General features: G+C 42.9%; 2 protein-coding genes across 4 annotated transcripts in view; one reads left to right on the top strand and one right to left on the bottom strand.

Moving 5' to 3' along the window:
- Positions 1-9,112, top strand: part of RELL1 (RELT-like 1) — a 74,582-nt gene extending 65,470 nt beyond the window's left edge. The window contains exon 7 of the mRNA XM_011983512.1: positions 8,695-9,112. The gene's annotated coding sequence lies outside the window, so the exon portion shown is untranslated. The remainder of the gene's footprint in view (positions 1-8,694) is intronic.
- LOC105542130 (chromosome unknown open reading frame, human C4orf19) overlaps positions 6,397-22,562 on the bottom strand; it is a 143,938-nt gene continuing 127,772 nt past the window's right edge. For 2 of the 3 annotated variants that reach the window (XM_011983516.1, XM_011983515.1), the window contains 2 exons: positions 11,029-11,082; positions 6,397-9,827 (listed from right to left, as the gene is read on the bottom strand). In XM_011983516.1, the coding sequence (XP_011838906.1) occupies positions 8,912-9,827; positions 11,029-11,060 (948 nt within the window). In that variant the 5' untranslated portion in view covers positions 11,061-11,082 and the 3' untranslated portion in view covers positions 6,397-8,911. Of the gene's footprint in view, positions 9,828-11,028; positions 11,083-15,251; positions 15,407-22,562 lie in introns of those variants that run through there. The other variant, XM_011983517.1, reaches the window with a different exon arrangement.

The raw sequence follows: 22,562 nt of genomic DNA, 5'->3' as shown, positions 1-22,562 counted from the left end.
CTATGTAGGAGTGGCTCATGGGTGGGGACGTAGACATATGGCCCCTGGATCTGCCTCATCCTTTCTAGGGAAAGGAAATTCATGGTCCTAGGATTGCCATAAAGATACCATTGACAGTAGACAGTCTTAGAGATTTCACAGGCAAAGCTGAAGCTGTCCTCACAGGGTTAATGAGAATTCTGGATTAAGCATTAATCAGGCTGTACTTTGGCCCACTTCCTTGTCACCAAAAGTCCTGTAGTAGCACTAGATCCTGACCATCTGCATTCCCATTGTTGCTATAGATAGGATTTCTGACATTAGAATCATAAAGCTTCTGTTAGAATTGCTAAAGGTGTTTTCCCCCAGTGAAACAGCTGACAGCCAACCGATTTGAAGCCCACCCAGACAAACGGGATCAGCATGAGAATACAGTTTCTTCATCACCCTGTCCGGTGACTTCACCCTGCACTCTTCGACCAATCTATCACCACACTTAGGGCTTACTCCAAACCCTTTACAATGCCTAGCCCCAGACTCCTCAGGGAGTCGGATTTGAGGTTTCCTTCCACCTCCTCGCTCAGTGGCCCTCCCGTTCACCTCTCGCTCTGCTGCAGCCCTGCGTCTCAGCTATTGACTTGCTGCACATTGGGCCACAGACCTATTATGGTTACAAGGCCTTGACTAACTTTTCTATTCTTTATTACAATCTTCCTTAGAACCAGAACAAAACCCCCTCTTATTCCTAATTGACAATACATATAATTTTACGTATACAAAATTGGGTTTTCTCACATTTTGCTTCAGCCCTTGTCTTTGTCTGAGGGCAACACAGATGTTGCCACAGAGAGGCGTATTACGTCATCTTTAAAAGCACGCGTTTGGGCCAGGCGTAGTGGTTTACGCCTGTAATCCTAGCACCTTGGGAGGCCAAGGCGGGTGGATTGCCTGAGCTCAGGAGTTCGAGACCAGCCTGGGCAACACAGGGAAACCTTGTCTCTACCAAAATACAAAAAAAATTAGCTGGGCATGGTGGCACCGCTTGTAATCCCAGCTACTCGGGAGGCTGAGACAGGAGAATCGCTTGAAGCTGGGAGGCAGAGGTTATAGTGAGCTGAGATCACACCAGTGCACCCCAGCCTGGGTGACAGAGCGAGACTCCATCTCAAAAATAAATAAATAAACAGATAAATAAATAAATAAATAAATAGATAAATAAATAAAGGCACCGGTTTGTTGTTCAATCTGGGTTCAGCTGAGATTCTGCCACTGTCTGGTTGTTTGATTCTGGATGAGTTATTTAGCTGTTTGAGCCTCCATTTTCCCATGTGTGAAATGGGGACAGTCATACCTACAGCTCATGGCGTCACGGTAGACTTCAGTGAGGTGATTCACGTGCAGGACTTAGAACGAGGCTGGCTGCGCTTGGTGTTTAACACACAGCAGTATTGAAAACGTTAAACTATAGTCATACCTATAAAAATACTAACAACAACAACAAAATACCGAAACCCATAACTTGATGGCTCCCAGAAATTAATTACTGAATACAATTTCTATGTTAATATTTGGCAAATTATTTTGAAGTAGTGTCTTTGTAGATTTTTTTCTCTATACATTTTTTTCCTGTAAACTTTTTTGTTTTTTTTTTGAGACACAGTTGCACTTTATTTCCTAGAACAGAACATTCAAGGATATTCTTTTGTTATCTAGTTTGGGTTTCCGTCATTTGCAGTCAACCAACCAAACCAACAAAAAGAACTCATGAGTTATTTGCAGAAAAGTAGCTGTAGGAGGAGTTATATATATATATTATAATCTGTATTATATATTATATATATATAGGCTGGGGTGCACCGGCATGATCTCGGCTCATGGCAACCTCTGACTCCTGGGTTCAAGCAATTCTCCTGCCTCAGCCTCCCAAGTAACTGGGATTACAGGTGAGTACCACCAGCCCTAATTTTTGTATTTTTAGTAGAGACAGGGTTTCATCATGTTGGCCTGGCTGGTCTTGAACTCCTGACTTCAAGTGATCCGCCTGCCTCGGCCTCCCAAAGTGCTGGGATTACAGGCATGACCCACCACACCCAGCCCCTATAAATTTTAATTTAAAAACCACAACAGTCCTTGATGGTTTGTCACCCTGGCTGATGCCATGAAAACCTTAGACCCTAGATCTTGTGTATTCAGAAATTGGTAAAGCTTTTGTTTCCTTTCTAAGCATCAACATCTAAGACAGAAAGAGCAGCACATCGGCCGATGAGTAGAGGTTATGGACCTTCTGTGGCCTGTGAACTCTTCCTGATTTATGTAAATTCTGAGGTTTACCATTCTCCATAGCTTTAGGAATATTTTGGAGAATGAAAAAGAATTAGTTGGACCTAGAAATGGAATTATTTTTCTGGGATTTTTTTTAAGTTGGTCATTTATGTCAAGAGAAATTGCATTGTTGTGCTTTCAAAGTAGCCAGATTCTGACTAAACAAGTACTCTAATTAGCCTGTGCCTCTATGGCCTCACTCATTTTAGTTTGGAATGTGTAGTTTTGATTAGGGAGATAAGTAAAATTCTTTGCCTGCCTTTTGGTCTCTAGGTCATATTCTACCTTAGTTCTATATTAACTATTCCAAAACGCTTAAAGGCAGTAAATACAGAAGTATCCTAGGAACAAGGCTCAGAGGGCAGCACAGGTGAGGAGGAAGAGCTGCAGGTCAGTGGTGTTGAGTGCATTTGCAGGTGGGCTTGTATTGTAAGTGTGTGCTTCACACTCATGTGGATGCTCTATGTGCTTTCAAAAATATTGGCCCGGGCTGGGTATGGTGGCTCACGCCTGTAATCCCAGCACTTTAGGAGGCCAAGGTGGGCGGATGAGCTGAGGTAGGGAGTTCGAGACCAGCCTGACGAACATGGAGAAACCCTGTCTCTAGTAAAAATACAGAATTAGCTGGGCGTGGTGGCACATGCCTGTAATCCCAGCTACCCGGGAGGGTGAGTCAGGAGAATCGCTTGGAGGCAGGAGGCAGAGGTTGCGGTGAGACAAGATCGTGCCATTGCACTCCAGCCTGGGCAACAAGAGCAAAACTCCGTGTCAAAAAAAAAAAAAAAAAAAATATATATATATACACACACACACACACACATATATACACACATATATATACACATATATACACACACACACACACATATATATATGTATATATGCCCAGTTTTGTCTATTTACAGAGAGCTTTTATATGTACTAGTTCATCTGATCTTCTAAACCAGTGGTTTTCAAAGTAGGTTTCACATATCCCAGGGGTGTGAAAAAAAAAATTAATGCTCTGATATGTTGTTACTTCATCTTAGTATTGCTAAATACTATAAAGCATAGAACATATTAGAAGATGGTATGGTTGTAAAAGTGCTTATATTAAGGGTGTGTGCAGTACTTTTTATTGATAACTGGTGCAAGATAAAAAAAGGTGTGGCAATCCCTGCTAGAGTCTTAAGTGTTTCTCTAAGTGTGGAGAATTACTTACATAAACAATGTAGATGCCAGGGCCCCACTCAATACCTACTAAGTCTGAATCGCTAGAGGTAGGTCCAGAAATCTGCCTTTTAAACAAGCACACCACATGCCTCAGGGGCACACTGAAGTTTCAGAATGTGTGCTTTCAATTCTTAGAAATAGGAGTGATCCCCATTTCACAGATAAGAAAAGTGAGGCTCAGAAACTTTAAGAAACTTAAAGTCAAAAGGTCACACAGCGAGCAAGAGGCACAGCCAGATTTCACGCCAGGTTTGTTAGGATTACAGAGGCCCATGTGTGGGAAGTACCAGGCACGTGCCACATGGGCAGGGCCTCTGAAGACCTGGAGGTCATGACGCATGGCTGCCGGTGTTACTGAAGGGTCAACCCTGGGTGCACCTTTTCTCCCCCCATCACCAGGAGCCAAGAGAACAGTGAGATCTGGGTGTCATTACACAAATATACACCCTTTTTTTCCTTTTCCTCCACGATTTTAAATATTGAGTTCAAAATGACTAAAAAATGAAGTCGGCCAAGCTCTCCATTGCTTGGCCCCAAACATTGGTTTTCTTAAAGTTTTTGTCTCAATTTGGGATTACTGTGCTTAGGGTAACGTGGACTCATTCTAGAGACCAAACCTTCAGCAGCTGTCCAAATTCTACTCTGTCCACTCTTCCACAGACCACCACAAGCCTCATTATTCAAATAGAGCAGGGTAGGCTGAGAGTGAAGGGCCTGAATAATAATACAATTCCTAACCTCTCAAATTCCTATGGATTTGGGCTCCCACATCCTTTATTACACCATGTATACCTTTATTACACCATGTCACAATCCAGCACAGTCCTGGCTAGCTGCATGATGTCTCCCCAGCCAGACCGGGAAAAGATTTTATTCTTTCAATTAACAAATATGTATTAAGTTCCCCCCTTGTGCCGTACACTAACTTAGATCTCAGGCCAAAGGCATTTGTTTAGTACAGTTATTTCCGTTGAAAAAAATTGCTAATAGTTGACTCCAAGTGACTAAATGTGCAGGTAAGCATCATCTACAATCAACATATTGACTTGCATAAAATGTTTCTTAAAGTGGCTGGGAGTGCTTCAGAAGTTAGCAGACCACTTAGGTGTGTTTTCTATAACCTGATACATACAAGAAACTTACAAATTTAGTAAATACATAAATGAACAACTTATTGTTCTGTTAGTTAACAGGGAAAGAATTTACCCTGAAAAACAGATGTCAGCTTATCTGTGTTTGTCACCAACTCCAAAATAGAGGATTTTAAAATGCATGAGGTTTAATCTAGAGAAAAAAAAAATGAAACAAACCCAGAAAGCAACCATTTCTACATTTTCATCATCAAGACTGGTTGTGTGAAAAGCAGTGCCCTTGATGAAGAGTCAAGTCCAAGTCCAGGAAAGGAGGCTACATCCTGTGCTGCAGTAGTGACTGTGCTCTGTCTGCTGCATGGTTGCACACAGATGACCACACCGGGGAAGTCAGGAGATCTTTGCGCTCGTACTTGCATCTGGTGTCTCATTCATTCTTTCTAAGGCGTGCTGCTTGGAGGTACGGATGGGAGAGGTAGGAAGAGAAGAGAATCAGAGAGACAGAGCGGGGCAGAGGGAGGAAAATGACGAATGGCCAGCACTTACTGAGCATAGACAGTTGGGCATGTGCTGTGTAAGAAACCTAAAATTCTCTTCATTCTTTTGGGTATCTGGTTTTTCCAGTTATAACTATTCACTACATCAGCTTTGGCAACGAGGGGAAAAAAATTTAATTTCATATTTATATGATAGTTCATTTTCCCCCAGTAAAAAGTTACATCTAACTTCTTAGCTCAAGAAACCTATGTGTAATATGTACCTAAAATAATCTTAATTCAGAATCAGGATTTAACATGGTAAATATGCATGTGATGCAATTGCTTAAGGTTCACGGAGAACTGTGAAGTCCGCCCCAATCACAGCTAGTGGCTTCCTATGAGAGTGCATTGTGCCTTCAAATTGTCCACAATGTTTGAAAAGGTTGCCTATTTTCAACATCACTTTCCTGACAAGAGGTGGCACTAAGCTGCAGCAAGAAGACGCTACACACATAAGCGTGCTCAGAAGACACTACACACATAAGCGTGCTCAGACAGCTCGCTGTGAGACAACCTGGTAGATAAGGCTTAAAGCTGGAATTACTTTTCAGCCTAAAGATTTTTTCCTTTCCTCTGATTTCCTTTGGGGGAGCCTGGATATTGGAGTAAAGATGAAAGGGGCCAGAATTACTTTTAAATAACTCTTGAAAGTATTGGCCATCTGTCGACCTTTTTGAAGCAGTTATTCATAAAAGAGAATCTTTAAAACTAGAGAGCTGTCAGTTATGGTGAACTCTGCAGCTGTTCTAAGATGTAAAATTATATACATATGTAAATGCAAAAGTGTGTGTCTGGGTAAGAGAAAGAGACTTGTCTGCCCTAATACCTTACCCTACCCGTTCCTTGTCTGAATTTCTTCTTTCGTCAGGTTTGGAGATACCAATGGGAAGTTGGAGCAGCAGTAGCTGTCCAGTCCTCCTTCCCCTGGACCAAAGGTGGAGGCCCCTTTGGTGCCACACTGAATGTACACACAATCTTCTAATCTTTTGAGACCAGCTATATCCCAGGCGTTTGGATTTTGAGGCCTCCTGTGGCAGAGACTGTAAACCGACTGCCTCGAAACGCACTGTCCATTTCCCCCTCTCAGTCACTGCATTCTGAGTCTATTTCGCAAAGCCACGCACACCACTAGAAAGACAACTTTCCTAGTCTCTTTTGCAGCTAGATGTGGCCAAGTGAGCAGGTTTTGACCAAAGGGGGTATATGTGGAAGGGATGAATTATGCTTCTGTGAGGTCCTTAATAGAGTGGGAGTGGGGTTTTTGACCTATTCTTTTCCAACGGGGAATGTAAATGTAATGACTGAAGCCACAGCAGTCATTTTGGACTACAAAGTGATGTTGAGAAGGAAACCAAAATGACTGAAGAAGCATGGGTCATTCATACGCCGGTCATTGACACGTGGACCATTGATACGTGGGTCACTGATACACGGGTCCGTGATACCCTGTATCTGCCACCCTGGATCACTAACTCCAGACTTCTTTTACATCGGAGGTAAATAAACCTCTATGTGTATAAAACACTCATCCCATACAACCAAACATAATCCCAACTGATACACTTAGGAAGTCACTGAAGGAATAAGCATTCTGAAATATTAAGTATTTGGTGTACTAAATACAAAAGGAGACATACCTCTAATGCAATTAACAATGCCAAGAGTTTATCTTTTGAAGGACTCTGAGTGACCCTGTATATAGAGGTCACTTGCGATGGCTTGTCATTACAATACCAAACAAACCCAGGGTAACATATGTTCATTAAGCATTTGTAAGGGTGCCATCCTTAAAGGTGCTGGAAGGCTCAGAAATCATGTTTTATACTAAATAATTATCAAAATCAAATAATGACATTATATACACCTCCCAGTATTAGAGTTTTCAGTTGTGAGGATGTAAAAATGTTTTTTAAAGGAATTGTTTTCAACCGGTAAGACATCATTTTTGAGTGCCTAGTGTCCCAGGCACTGGGCTAAACACATCATTTCATTTAATCTTTACAAGCACATACTCTTATTATTCTCACTTCACAGATGGGTAAAGAGAAGGGACACATAACTTGCCCAAAGTGACATGGCAAAGCTGGAAATCAAACGAAGTTCAGTGAAATTTCAATTCTGTGTTACAAAACACCAAACTAAAGCATCTTCCATGTTTATTTTTTTTTCTAAATAGTTTTGAGCATCCTTAATGCCTTTAAATTCTCCATTGAGTTATGTTAGAACGGTTGACCTTGTTTCAATGAATTAGAAGGCTGAAATCCAGAGAGGGCTTCATTCATCTTTGTGATAAGATCAGGACACTTAGTTATGGCATCAAGTTTAACTTGAGAGAGAGAAAGCCAAAGTCATGGCTCTGCAAACCAACTTGGTCCCTTCCTTGAGTATAATTTTGTAGTCTAGCTCTTTTTTTTTTTTTCCATAGAGATGGGGTCTCGCTAAATTACCCAGGTTGGTCTTGAATTCCTGGCCTTGGCAGTCCTCTCACGTCAGTCTTCCAAAGTGCTGAGATTACAGACATGACCCACTGTGCTTAGCTTAGCTCTTTTTTTTTTTTTTTTTTTTGAGATGGGATCTTGCACTGCTGCCCAGGCTGGAGTGCAGTGGCGCGATCTTGGCTCACTGCAACCTCCACCTCCTGGGTTCAAGCAATTCTCCTTGCCTCAGCCTCCCAAGTAGCTGGGATTACAGGCGCCCGCCACCACGCCTGGCTAATTTTTTGTATTTTTAGTAGAGATGGGGTTTCACTATGTTGGCCAGGCTGGTCTCGAACTCCTGACCTCATGATCCACCCACCTCGGCCTCCCAAAGTGCTGGGATTATAGGCGTGAGCCACCGCGCCCGGCCATCTAGATTAGCTCTTTACATTGAAAGTAATATCCAGGGTCACTGATATTCTGAGAAAATTAGAACCACCTTTGAGTTAAGATAGAAAGACACATACGTTGTTATATTTTAATTAGAGTCAGACATTTAATGGCATAAAAACATTGCATATATGGCTTTGCTGTTCTGAAAGTCATGAACTTAAGACCCAAATATGACACAAGCAGTTTTAAGACTATTTTGGCCAGCCTCCCCAGTCCCAAAGGAGATTTAAAAGTAATAATGTAAAAAAGTTAAGGTCAAGGTGTTTTAAAATCACATCTCAGCTAATGACTAACCTTTTGTTTCCTGAGGACTTCTGCTCTACTGTGAAAACTGCTGAGCTTAACCCGCTGTTGAACAACTGGTTAGTTCTTAGTTCCCTGGGTGAATTGTCCCTGAAGTTAAGCCATGCTCTGGGGACACATGAGGCACTTTAATTGGGGTAGTTACTTTTTCCAGGTTGGGTACAATGTTTGGCTCTCAAAAGCAAGGTAAACAGTTTACAGTCAAAAGGAATCCTCTGTGATTGTGTGCCTTTGGGATCAAGGGTTGAGATCTTAGAGTATTCTCATAAACATCTGTACCAGGTGCTCAAAGATGTTTGAGGGTTGTCAAGCAAGCTGTTCAATTTCTGCACTTTCTGTGGATATGGGCACAATGACCCACTTAGATTTTTCTCCTAGTGTCCTGAATGACAGCTCATCGACACAGAGTGAAACTCCAGATATGTGACAAGCAGCATGGGACAGATGCTGACAATCAGAACAGGTGCTGGATGTAAACAACTGGTCAGGCTGCACTGGTGCATGCTGGGAGAATCACCTGCTCTGCATCCAGGGAGCAAATGCATCTGCATGCTCAGCACGACACCAGCTTACCTCCCTGTGCAAATCCCCTCCCCTAGTCAGCCTCATCCAAATCTTCTCCTGCAGTAGCAGCTTCTAAAGCCGCAAGGGCCTCCGCCACCGCTGCATCCTCGTCCACAATCTCCCCATCTCCGTCTCCATCGGAGCCATGGGCATCCTCCTGCCTGTTTCCTGAGTCAACCACAGGTATGGCATGAGCAGGACCCTTCTCATTAAAGCAGATGCTTTGAACTTCTGTTTCCACATCCTCATTCAATGAATCCCAGCTTCTCCTCCCAGAGAAGGGCGTATTCAAACCACGCTCCCCCACTGTGGGCTGAATTCCCTCAAGGGACTCGTCCTCAGTATGGTTCTTGAAAACACGGTCCTTTTCGTTATGGTCAATGTTGTCTCCAGCTGGGCCCCAATGCTGAAGGTAATCTGGGGCTGGTATCTGGAAGACACGGTCTTGTACTTCTAAGGCAAAACTTTCTGCCTCAGAAGGAGCTCTGGAGTCTCCATTTCTCATGACTTGGGTTCCTTCGGAGGCCAGCAGCACACAGTCCTGTTTCCTGGTGTCCCCTCCTTCCAGGAAGGGTTGAGTTGGGGGAACTCCAGTATTTTCAGTACTGGTCCAGGAGCCCCTGTCATCCTGGGCAGGGCTGGGATTCCCAGCGGGCTGTGGAGCGGCAGCAGGGCCGATGCCATTGATGCCGCAGGCATGGTGTTCCCCTCCAACATCCCCCTGCGGGAGCGGCCCTTGGTGAGGCCAGCAGGGCTCCCGTGGATTAGCTGTCCTGCTGCTGCTCTCGGTCTTTTTTGAGCCCTGCCTCTGAGAGTCATTTTTCTGCACCAGGACTTCACTGTTCCATTTGCCTTTTAATTTATCAGTGTCGTCTTCATCTAGCTTGCAGCTGTTGACTTCATTGACATAGCCAGGAGAGGACACTTGAACTGGATCAAAGAGATAGCTGCAGGGAGGACAACGAAAAACCAGTGAGGTCTGCTCCATCATTAAATATTTTTACCACAGGCCCTGCTTCTTTCTACGAAACCTGCTAATTTAATTTCTGTGATTACTCTTTTCAACCTAGATAAGTGTGTCTGAATCAAACAGATATAGTTGGTAAAAAATGTTCGCTGGCTCACACCTGTAATCTCAGCAATTTGGGTGGCCAAGGCGGGCGGGTCACTTGATGTCAGGAGTTCGAGACCAGCCCGACTGACATGGTGAAACCCCATCTTTACTAAAAGTACAGAAGTTAGCTGGGTGTGGTGGTGGGCACCTGTAATCCCAGCTACTCGGGAGGCTGAGGTAGGAGAATCGCTTGAACCTGGGAGGCGGAGGCTGCAGTGAGCTGAGATCACGCCCCTGCATTCCAGCCTGGATGACAGAGCAGGACAGTCTTGAAAAACAAAAACAAGGTTCTGCCGGAAATACATCTTAAGAAGAGAGCCAGAAGGAGGAAGGAGGGGTAGGGGGTAAAGTAAAATACAAAGTGGTTCATAGAATTTTAAAATAAGAAACAATAAATAAAACAAGTGTCCACTAATAGGGCCATAAGGAGTATACCCTCTCAGTGGAATATTATGCAGTCATTAAAATGATAAATATGAAGTCTGCAGTCACAGGAATGATACTTACAATACATATTTTTTGAATAAAGCCAAACATCACATTATGATTACAGTGGAATAAAGCTTATTTATGTATGGGTCTAGAATAGAGCTACAATTAAAAAGACAGTATATTTGTTAAGAAAGCAAGATCATCAGTTACTTTTCTTCCCTTTATCTTAGTTAGAAGTTTATGTTCATGTTACTCAGTTTTATGAAATGCAGTGTGGACAAAATTAAAAGCACATATGTGATTGGGGTGATTTATTTTCAGCGATGCCATTTCAGGCATCCTCAGAAACCCAGACCAAATTCAGCCTCAGAAAATGATGGTGTTCCCAACATGCTTTGAGAAGTGAGCAAAAAAAGTTACAAAAAATCTAGGGCACATGTTCTTTTAAATGATATGATAACAGTTCCAAACTCTTAACGTGTTGGCAATGTTGATCATGCCCCAAGCTGGATAAATGCTCTGAATACATGCATGGTCTTTAAAAGTGACTCCACGCTCATCACAAATTCCTCCATTTAGAAGTAGTATTTCTCCAGCTTTACCTTTGTATTATTTTACAGCACCTGCACCCCATCTGGATTGTTTTCTGTTACCACCTGGAAAAGAAAGCGTAAAAGGTAGAGAAAACAGTGAGTGATCTATTAGTAGGAATTAAGTTTGCTTTTTTTTTTTTTTTCCCTAGAGACTCAAAATGTATTAATAGTCACACACTTTGGCAAAAGGGTAACTCCACATGGGTCAGAGAGGGCGCTGGTAACCAGGAACACCCCATTTCCATCACTGCTTCAGCGTTCTCAGACGTTCACTGACACTTGCCTCTGTGTCAGACCTTTCTCCCAACCCTGGGGTTATGTGTTTCATCCCCATTTTACAGATGAGGAGAAGAAGGTGGAAGGATGCTAGACAGAGAAGGGACTTCTGCCATTTCCTAACCTGTTACCTTCTACAGAGGACACAGGAACCTCACCAGGGCAGAGCCCACTGTGCAGCAGCAGCAGGAGCGGGAGGAGATTCTCAGCGGGCTCCTTGCCAGGGCATTTGCTCCTCAAGGGTTAAAGGATGCTGGAATAAGCTGGCGGATCTATTGTGTCCCATGATTCAGACACTGAGGAGCGTGACAGCCTGAATCATTGCACAAGCTTCAACCACACTAAATTTATCCTGTGTTGCTTTTCCCGCCCCTGGGTCAATCTCAACATCTCAACTCTGATTCGTGGACCTGTTCTTTTTAGCTCAAAGACATGCCCCCTTAGGCTTCCTGGCAGAAGGTGGAATTCATTTCCCACCTGCCCACTGTTCCCTGGCCCCTCCCCAAGCTGGGCTTTTCCCGATCATTTCCTTTGGAACAAAATCTTCTCTTCCTATAAGACTGACCACGTTCGCCTCTTCCTTCCTCAGAATATCCTAAAAGTGAGTATGGAAGCATCTCTAAGTTACTTTTCATTTCTAATATCTACAGCTTTTATTGTTATTATTTTTTTGAGACACAGTCTCACTCTGTCGCCTAAGCTGGAGTGCAGTGGCGCAATCTCGGCTCGCTGCAACCTCCGCCTCCCAGGTTCAGGCGATTCTCCTGCCTCGGCCTCCCAAGTAGCTGGGTTTACAGGTGGGTGCCACCACGCCTGGCTAATCTTTGTATTTTTAGTAGAGACAGGGTTTTGCCACGTTGGCCATGCTGGTCTCAAACTCCTGATCTCAAGTGATCTGGCTGTCTTGGCCTCCCAAAGGTTTGGGATTACAGGCATGAGCCACTGTGCCGGGCCTACAGCCTTTAAGAAGACAAGCTAAAACAGAATCTGCATCCCCAGTCCCCTGTCTCCATGAAACACAGGCACCAGAAAGAGAGATCGTTCATTGCTGGCTGTGTCTCTGTCTCCCCTGTTGTCCCTCCTTCCTTCTTTCAATCATGGATGAATTTCCAGGGATGCTGCTCCATAAGCTTTTGCCCACAGTGAACATGATTGGTGCTTTTTAAGAAGTATAGATGGCTTGGTCAGTTGAAAGGGACTAGATGTACATTAAAAAAATAAAATCCACAAATAACTCCCTATGGTAGGCTGAAGAATGGCCTCCAAATATCCACCTCCTAATTCCTGGAACCTGTAGAAAATACCTCATATGTCACCTGAGTCCCAAAATTAAAGGTATTTGCAGACGTGATGAAGTATAGGATTTTGAGATGGTACAGTCTGCCTAGTTTATCTGGGTGGACTCGAAATACAATTAAATAAATGCTTATGAGAGGGAGGTGCAGGGACATTTGATTATAGACAGAAGAGGAAGAGGAAGAGGCAATGTGACCAAAAAGGCAGAGATCGGAGCAAGGAGGTCACAAATCAAGGAGCACTGGCAGCCCCCCAAGTTGGAAGAGGCAAGGAACAGATTTACCCTTAGAGCCTCTGGAAAGAGTGTGGCCCTGGTAACACCTTGATCCCTGATACCCACCCCTGGATCAAGCCCACTGATACCAATTTCAGACTTCTGGTCTCTAGAACCAGGAGAGAATATGCTTCCATTGTTTTGTTTTGTTTTGTTTTGTTTGTTTTTTTGAGACAGAGTCTCACTCTGTCACCCAGGCTGGAGTGCAATAGCATGATCTCGGCTCGCTGCAACCTCTGCCTCCTGGGTTCAAGTGATTCTCCTGCCTCAGCCTCCTGAGTAGCTGGGATTGCAGGTACCTGCCACCATGCCCAGCTAATTTTTGTATTTTTAGTAGAGATGGGGTTTCACCATGTTGGCCAGGCTGGTCTTGAACTCCTGACCTCAGGTGATCCACCGACCTCGGCCTCCTAAAGTATTGGGATCACAGGCATGAGCCACCGCACCCGGCTGCTTCCATTGTTTTAAACCCCTCAGTTTGTAGTAATTTGCTGCAGCAGCACAGAAAACTAGTAACATCCCCAAATCACTTCATGCTTGAGGACCAAACCCCCCTTGTCCTTCTAGTTCTTCCTGGGAGGACTCATGGAATGCAGAAGAGTCCCTCGGGCCAGCCCTGCATCTCTTGCCACCCTTTCTTTCCTTACTGTGCTTCAGTTTTCTTCCTAGCATGTGTCACCACTGGACATTCTGTCGTAGGTTTGTTTGTGACCCACCTTTTCCACCCTTCTTCAAGCCTAATCCTCAGCACTTAGGATAGCACCTGGCACAGAGCCGGCAGTCAATACATGTGGAATGAATGAATGATTTAATGGCTATAGATTAAAAATGAGAGCACTATCAGTGAACCTGTTGTGTGTCTGCAACCAATCAGGACATTTCCAGTTTGTGCCAGCCACGTCACCCAGGTGTTATAAGGGTGGGCTCAGGAGACAGAAAACCCTGCTACTATGGGACTTTGGGCCTCAGTCACTTGATCTGTAAATGGGGATAATAATATTTCTACTATGTGGTGTTGTTGGGGATCATATGAGCAAACATTCATAATAAACATAGACCAGGGGTGTCTCACCCACCCCTGTTTGGATACAGCATATTAAAACACCCCCCACCCCCGCCAAAAGAAAAAGATGGAGGTCTAGTATCCAAGAAAGATGTAATCTAGTTGCCAGAACCTATGCATACAAACAAGAGTATTAACAATGTCAAGTAGGACTTGGTTCTGGAATAAGGGCTAAATGGCATATTTCTATCAGCTGTGACAACAGTTGAAAGAAAACCCCAAGTACAACAACAGTCCCATAGAGAGAAAAATCACTCTCTCTATGGACTGTGTACACATGTGTAACATTGTACCTTTCAGAATACTCTTAAATTACCCCATTTCAAAGCCCAGGATTTTGTCCCCAGCCTCTACTCTTCCTTTACCTTCCTTTTCTGCTAATAATTCATAGATGAGCTGGATAAATAGGACAGGCGAGAAGCAGCACATGCACCTCCTCCCCTCCCTCCACACCTCTCCTCTCCCCTCTCCCTCCACCCTCTCCTCTCCCCTCCTCTCCCTCCACTCCTCTCCTGTCCCCTCCCCTCCCTCAACACCTCTCCTCTCCCCTCCCCTCCTGACCCTCCCCCTCCACAATTCACTCTGAAATCTTGACCCTTTTCATGCCTGCAATAGTTTGTTTATCTTGGACTCCTTAAAAGTAAACAAACCAACAAACAATGACAACTGGTCAGGAGGATAGGTAGTAAAAACAAACAAACAAAAAGATCAAAAGAAAAGGAGAAAAGAGCTTAGAAGTGTTTGAGAAACAAGGAAGGCAGACTGGATTGTAATAATGTAACTGAAGCAATCATAAAACATTACTCATTGAAAAATCTCAGGTCAGCTTTACGATGGTGAATTTGAAAGGTGTACAGGGGAAGGCAAAAGAAAGGAGGAAAGAAAAGAGGGAGGAAAGACGAAGGAAGGCAAGAAGGCGAGGAAAAACAGGCAGACACATCCAGAGTGACACCTTGCATTCCCAGCTCCTCAGAGGTTGATCAAGACTGACCCTGGGGCACCCTCCATCCCCGCCTTCTGTTGCTATAGCCAAGACCACAGGAGCAGGCTGCACCAAATGAAGTGACTGCGGAGATTTAACAGCCGCACTCGAAAACTGCCCCTTCCCTGCTTCTGAAGGAAACAGACATCATCTGTGGCTTTTATTCTCCCCTCCTTCCCCAGGAAAACCACAGGATCTATACTGTTCTTCCAAGCTGTGCAGTTACAAAGGATGTTGTGGTGGTTTTCCTCTTTCAGAATCAGGTTTCCAGTTTGGTTCCTCCCCCGCTTGCCTCCCATTAGGGCACCCCACATGGGTTTTCTATAGACCTGGTCCCATACCTGAGGGTCATGCTTCTGCGCCTCCCGGAGCTTGGCAGGGACAGCCTCTTCCTGGTTAGAGGTTCTGTCCTCTCTCACCTCGCCCTGAGTTTTCCTTCCCCAGCAACATTCCTTCTCTAGATCAGACGGATAGGCTCTAATGTCCAAGGTTGTGTGACTGCTGACGAAAAGGGTGGGGACTAATGTACTCACGCCCAACCCCTGCATGCCTGTGTCTACAATTATTCTTCCTTATATGATGTGTCATATAAAGTTTAATTCATTTCTTTTTTCATTTGTCACTCCCATTTCTACATCTTGCGTTTAGCAAGGACTTCTCCTAAGTCCAGGGGCAATAAGGAAATACTCCGGGTCTAGCATGCGATACACAGCAATGAAAACAATATGCTCTTTTGATGTAAGATTGGGTTCAAAATGAGCAGTCTATTAGCTTTCTTCCTTGCCTCCCTTTTGGCAACACCTAGCTTAAAGGTAAGAATTCAGTTGTTGGGTACCCTTTATTACAGAGCAAAATCAAAATTTGCTTTCTCTTTGGCGTACAAAAAAGCAACAGGCAACGAAGGGCAGATCCTTCACAACCGCTGCTGGGTTTACATAGGGGAAAAACAAACACCATTAGGATGGCTGTGTCCACCCATTGCTGCTGCTGCCTGCTCCTGCAGCCTTGTGTTGGGGGCTGACTCTGTTCTGTGTTTAAAGAAGGTCATGCTAATGCTATGTCAGTCATTGGTGAAGCCTCCTTGCTGGGAGGGTAGCAGTGGTTGTGGGGGAAGGGGGAAGTCCAGACAAGCCCAGGAGTTTTCTAACCAGGCAGAGAAATTAACTGAGTATTCATCAGGAAGTCAAGGGCATATAGAAAAAGACTCAACCCATTTGGAAAGAGCTCTCTTTAAATAGTGATAGCTTTGAAGAATGACAGGGACATTCTAAAAGGACACAGGAATCCACTTGTAGAGGTTTTACTGACCAAAGTGGAACAACTGGAGTATTAAAATAATTACTAATATACAGCATTATAGCCCATTGAATAAAACAAGGACTTATGAGTCCACACTAAGATACATAAAGGGAAAGGGAACATTCTACCTTACAAGTAGGAAACCAGCTAACAAACATACGAGAAATACTGGAACTAGAAAAATCACCATTTGATAGCCATCATAATAATAACTGATGTCAGTAAGAGTATCAATGGATGGTAGGACTAGTGGGTGAAATTTTGAGGAGGACAGGACATTTAGTCTCAAAGTAGCCCCCCGCCATATGATTAAGGATAAAATAGTATTCTTACACTGGAGAAACCTCGCATACAGGGCCTCAACCAAGTAGTCAAAGGTAATAGTGCCACAATGAGACAAATCAATGGCATGTGGCTCCTGATAGGAGGCATTGAGAACTTAGCCTCGCTTCTGAGATTTTCTGACAAAAGAGCATACTCTGAGTTGAAACATGAGGGATATTCTGCAAAGCAACTGGCCTGTACTTTTAAAATAATGTAATGTTATGAAAAAGCAAAGAAAGACAGAAGAATGCTTCCAAATTTGAGGAGATTTAAGAGACATGACAACCGATGTACTGCATGTCCTTCTTGCTAAAAGGTCGTTATTGACATAATCGGTAAAATCTGAATAAGGTCTGTAGATTAAGTAATGGTATTAAATTGATGTGAATTACTTGCTTTTGAACATTGTCCTGGGGTTATATAAGAGGATGCTCTTGGGGAAGGGCAGAACAAGATGGCCAAATAGAAGCCTCCACTGATCTTTGCTTCACTGCCCCACAGGAACACCAAATTTAACAACCATCATCTACACAAACAAGCACCTTTATAAGAACCAAAAATCAGATACGCAATCACAGTACCTGGTTTTAACTTCGTATTGCTGAAAGAGGCACTAAAGAGGGTAGGAAAGACAATCTTGAACTGCTGATACCTATTCCTTGGCAGTGGCTGCATGACGTGGAGAGAGAATCTGTGTGTTTGGGGGAGGGAGAGTGCGGTGATTGTGGGACTTTGCATTTGAACTCAGGGTTGCCCTATCAGAGCAGAAAGCAAAACCTGGCTGAAATCAACTAAGCCACGACCCTACAGTCTACCCACACACAGAGGGAGCATTTGAACCAGCTCTAGCCAGAGGGAAATTGTATGGTCCAGCTGTTGGAACTTGAGTTTTGGCAAGCCTCAGCCAAGGACTTGGACTAAATCCTAATAAACTTGGACTAAATCCTAATAAACTTGAAGGGTAGTCTAGGCCAAAGAACTGTGGTTCCTAGGCAAGGCGTCAGTGCTGCGCTGGGGCCAGAGCCAGGGGACCTGGGGGGCACCTGATCTGCTGAGACACAAGAGTGGCTAAGGGAGAACCTGTGTCACGTGTCCCAAAAACCCAGGCAGCACAGCTCACAGCAAGGAAAGTGACCCCCTCCTTGTGCTTGAGGAAAAGAGAGGGAAGAGTAAAGAGGACTTTGTCTTACACCATAGGATACCAGCTCAGCCACATTAGGACAGGGCACCAGGCAGAGTCATGAGGCCCCCATTCCAGGCCCTAACTCCTAGATGACATGAATAGACATACCCTGGGCCACAAGGGACTGCACCTTCCTTGAAAGGAAGGATCAAGTCCTGGCAAGACCCATCACCTGCTGAGTAGAGAGCCCTTGGGCCCTGAATAACCAGCAGGAATACCCAGGTAGTACGCTGTGGGCCTTGGGTGAGACTCTGAGACATGCTGGCTTTAGGTGAGACCCAGCACATTCCTAGCTGTGGTGGCTATGGGGAGAGACTACTTCTACTTGAGAAAAGCAGAGGGAAGAGTAAAGTGGACTTTGTCTTGCACCTTAGGTAACAGCTCAGCCACAGTGGGGTAGAGCACCAAGTGAGCTCTTGGAGTCCCTAATTCAAGGCCTTGGCTCTTGGATGGCATTTCTGGACTGAAGGATGTGTCCTAGTGTTGCCAGGCCCTGAAGGATGTGTCCTAGGCCTGGAAACACTTACCACAAACTGTCTGGGGAGCTCTTGGGCCTTAAGTGAACATCGGCAGTAGCCTGGCAATACTCCCTGCGGGTCTGTGGTAGTAATGGTGATAGGGAGAGGATCCTTTTCCTGGGAAAAGGGGAGGGAAGAATGGAAATGGCTTTGTCTTATGGTTTGAGTGACAGCTCAGCCCCAGTAGAATAGAGCACCAGGTAGATCTCTAAGGATTTTGACTTCAGTCCCTATCTCCCGCCTAGGGCCTGGGGTATCTTGTTGCCCTGAATGGAAAGACACAAGTCTGGCTGGCTTTGCTCCCTGTTGATTGTAGAGCATTAGGGCCTTGAACAAACATAGGAGCTAGCTAGATAGTGGTTACAGCGAAACTTGGATAAGATCCAGTGCTGTACTGGCTTCAGGTCTGACTCAGCTTAGTCCTAGTGATCATGGCCACAAGGGTGCTTGTGTCACCCCACCCCCAGCTTCAGGTGGCTCAGCGCAGAGAGATAAACTTTTGTTTGGGGAACAAGAGTCTCTGCCTGGTAATCCAGAGAATTCTTCCAGATCTTATCCAAGACCACCAAGATGATACCTCTATGAGTTGGCAAGAACCATAGCATTACTGGGCTTGGGATGCCTCTAATGTAGATATGGCTTAGATCACAACACACAAGTCCCTTCGAATACCTGAAAAGCCTTTCCAAGAACAGGTACAAATAAGCCCAAACTGGAAAGACTATGAGGAATACCCAGGTTCAATGCCCAGATACCAATGAGCATCCACAAACATGAAGACCATCCAAAAAAAAAAAAAAAAAAAAATTACCTCACCAAAAGAACTAAATAAAGCTCCAGGGACCAATCCTGGAGAAACAGATATATGACTATTCTGACAGAGAACTCAAAATAGCTGTGTTGAGGAAACTCAAAGAAATTCAAGATACCACAGAGAAGGAATTCAAAATTCTATCAGATAAATGTAACAAAGAGATTGAAACAAAAAGAATCAAGCAGAAATTCTGGAGTTGAAAAATACAAGTGACATACTGAAGAATGCATCAGAGTCTCTTAACAGTAGAATTACTCAAGCAGAATAAAGAATTAGTGAACTTGAAGACATGCTATTTAAAAATATATTCAGAGGACACAGAAGAAAAAAAGAAGAAAAAACAATGATGCATGCCTACAAGATCTGGAAAATAGCCCCAAAAGGGCAAATCTAAGAGTTATTGGCCATAAGGAGAAGTAGAAAAAGAAATAAGGGTAGAAAGCTTATTCAAAGAGATAATAAGAGAGAACTTCCCAAACCTAGAGAAATATATCAATATCAAAGTACAAGAAGGCTATAAAACACCAAGCAGATTTAACCCAAAGAAGACTAGCTCAAGGCAATTAGTAATCAAACTCCCAAAGGTCAAGGATAAAGAAAGGATCCTGAAAGCAGCAGAGAAAAGAAACAAATTACATACAATGAAGCTCCAATACCTTGGGCAGCAGACTTCTCAGTGGAAATCTTACAGTCCAGGAGAGACATGACATGTCAGTGGCATAACATATTTAAAGTGCTGAAGGAAAACAACTTTTACAGTGGAATAGTGTTTGTGGCAAAAATATTCTTCAAACATGAAGAAGTAAATTTCCTAGACAAACAAAAGCTCAGAGATTTCATCAACACCAGTTCTATCTTATAAAAAATGCTAAAGGGAGTACTTCAATCAGAAAGAAAAGGATGTTAATGAGCAATAAGAAATCATGTGAAGGTACAAAACTTGCTGGTAATCATAAGCAAACAGATAAACACGGAATATTATAACATTGTAACTGTGGTGTGTAAACTTCTCTTGAATAGAAAGACTAAAAAATGAACCAATCATAAATAATAACAAAATTTTTCAAGACATAGACTTTACGATAATATGTAAATAGATACAACAAAAAGTTAAAAAGTGAGGGGATGAAGTTAGAGTCTTTGTTTTTGTTTTTGTTTTTTTTTCTTGTTGGTTTGTTTATGCAAGCAGTGCTAAGTTGTTATCAACTGAAAATAATGGTTATTTATTCATTTTTTGAGACAGAGTTTTGCTCTGTTGCCCAGGCTGGAGTACAGTGGCGCAATCTTGGCTCACTGCAACCTCTGCCTCCCAGGTTCAAGCAATTCTCCTGCCTCAGCCTCCCGAGTAGCTGGCATTACAGGTGTGCACCACCATGCCTGGCTAATTTTTTTTGTATTTAGTAGAGACGGGGTTTCACCATGTTGGTCAGGCTGATCTCAAACTCCTGACCTCAGGTGATCTACCTCCCTCTGCCTCCCAAAGAGCTGGGATTACAGGCGTGCGTCACTGCACCTGGCCAGAATAATGGGTTTTAAGATAGTATTTGCAGGCCTCATGGCAACCTCAAATTAAAAAACATACAATGAATACACAAAAATATTAAAATCAAGAAATTAAATTATATTACCAGAGAATATCACCTACACTAAAAGGAAGACAGAAAAGAAGAAATGAAGGAAAGGAAGACCACAAAACAACCAGAAAACAAATAAAATGGCAGGAGTAAGTCCTTACTTGTTAATCATAAGATCGAATGTAAATGGACTAAGCTGTCTACTCAAAAGATATAGAGTGGCTGAATGGATTTAAAAAGACCTAGTGATCTGTTGCCTATTAGAAACACACTTCACCTATAAAGACACATATAGACTGAAAATAAAGAGATAGAAAAGATGCTCCATGCCAATGGAAACCAAAAAAGAGCAGGAATAACTATGCTTATATCAGACAAAATAGATTGCATGACAAAAACTTTAAGATAAGACAAAGAAGGTCATTACATAATGATGAAGGGTTCAATTCAGCAAGAGGACATAACAACTGTAAATATATATGCACCCAACACTGGAGCATTCAGATATATAAAGCAAATATTATTGGAGCTAAAGAGAGGGATAGACCCCAATACAACAATAGCTGGAGACTTCAACACCCCACTTTCAGCATTGGACAGATCTTCCACACAGAATATCAACAAAGAAACATTGCACTTATCTGTACTGTAGATCAAACGGAACTAATAGATATTTACAGAACATTTCATCCAACTGCTGTGGAATGTACATTCTTTTCCTCAGCACATGGACCATTCTCAAGGACAGACCATATGTTAGGTCACAAAACAAGTCTTAAAACATTCAAAACATTGAAATGATATCAAGCATCTTCTCTGACCACAATGGAGTAAAATTAGAAATCAATACCAAGAGGAATTTTAGAAACTATATGAACACATGGAAATTCAACAATAAGCTCTTAAATAAACACTGGGTCAATGAAGAGATTCAGAAGGAAACTGAAAAAATTCTTGAAACAAATGATCATGGAAACACAAGAGACCAAAACCGATGGGATCCAGGAAAAGCAGTTCTTAGAGGGAAGTTTACATACATGCCTACATAAACAAAGAAAAACTTGGAATAAATAACCTAAAAACCTAAAATGCATTTTAAAGAATTAGAGAAGCAACAATAAACAAAACCCAGAATTAGTAGAAGAAAAGAAATAATAAAGGTCAGAGCAGAAATGAAGTTGAAATGAAAAAAAAAATACAAAAGATCAACAAGAGATTGGTTTTTTTGAAAAGATAACAAAATTGGCAAACCTTTAGCCAGACCAAGAAAAAAGAGAGAAGATCCAAATAAATAAAATCAGATGAAAAGGAAGACATTACGACTGATACTGCAGAAATTCAATGAATCATTAGTGGCTACTATGAACAATTATATGCCAATAAGTTGGAAAATCTAGAAGACAGGGATAAATTCCTAGACACACACCACTTATCAAGATTGAAGATGAAGAAACCCAAAACTTGAACTGACCAATAACAAGATCAAAGTTGTAAAAAAGTCTGCCATCAAAGAAAAACTTGGGACCTGACGGCTTCACTGCTGAATTCTACCAAATATTTAAAGAAGAACTAATACCAATCCTACTCAAACTCTTCTGAAAAATAGAGGAGGAGGGAACATTTTCAAACTCATTCTATGAGGCTAGTATTACCCTGATACCAAAACCAGACAAAGACACATCACAGAAAGAAAACCACAGGCCAATATCCCTGATGAGTGTCAATGCAAAAACCCTAAAAAAAATACTAGCAAACCAAATTCAACAACACATTAAAAAGATTCATTATGACCAAGTTGACCAAGTTGACCAAGTGGGATTTATCCCAGGAATGGAAAGATGGTTCAACATATGCAAATCAATGTGATACATCATATCAACAGAATGAAGAACAAAAACCATATGATCATTTCAACTGATGCTGAAAAGGCATTTGATAAA

This window comes from Mandrillus leucophaeus, unplaced genomic scaffold (genome assembly GCF_000951045.1).
Source record: "Mandrillus leucophaeus isolate KB7577 unplaced genomic scaffold, Mleu.le_1.0 Scaffold251, whole genome shotgun sequence".
Taxonomy (NCBI): Eukaryota; Metazoa; Chordata; class Mammalia; order Primates; family Cercopithecidae; genus Mandrillus; species Mandrillus leucophaeus.
This window is presented reverse-complemented; position numbering and strand designations above follow the sequence as displayed.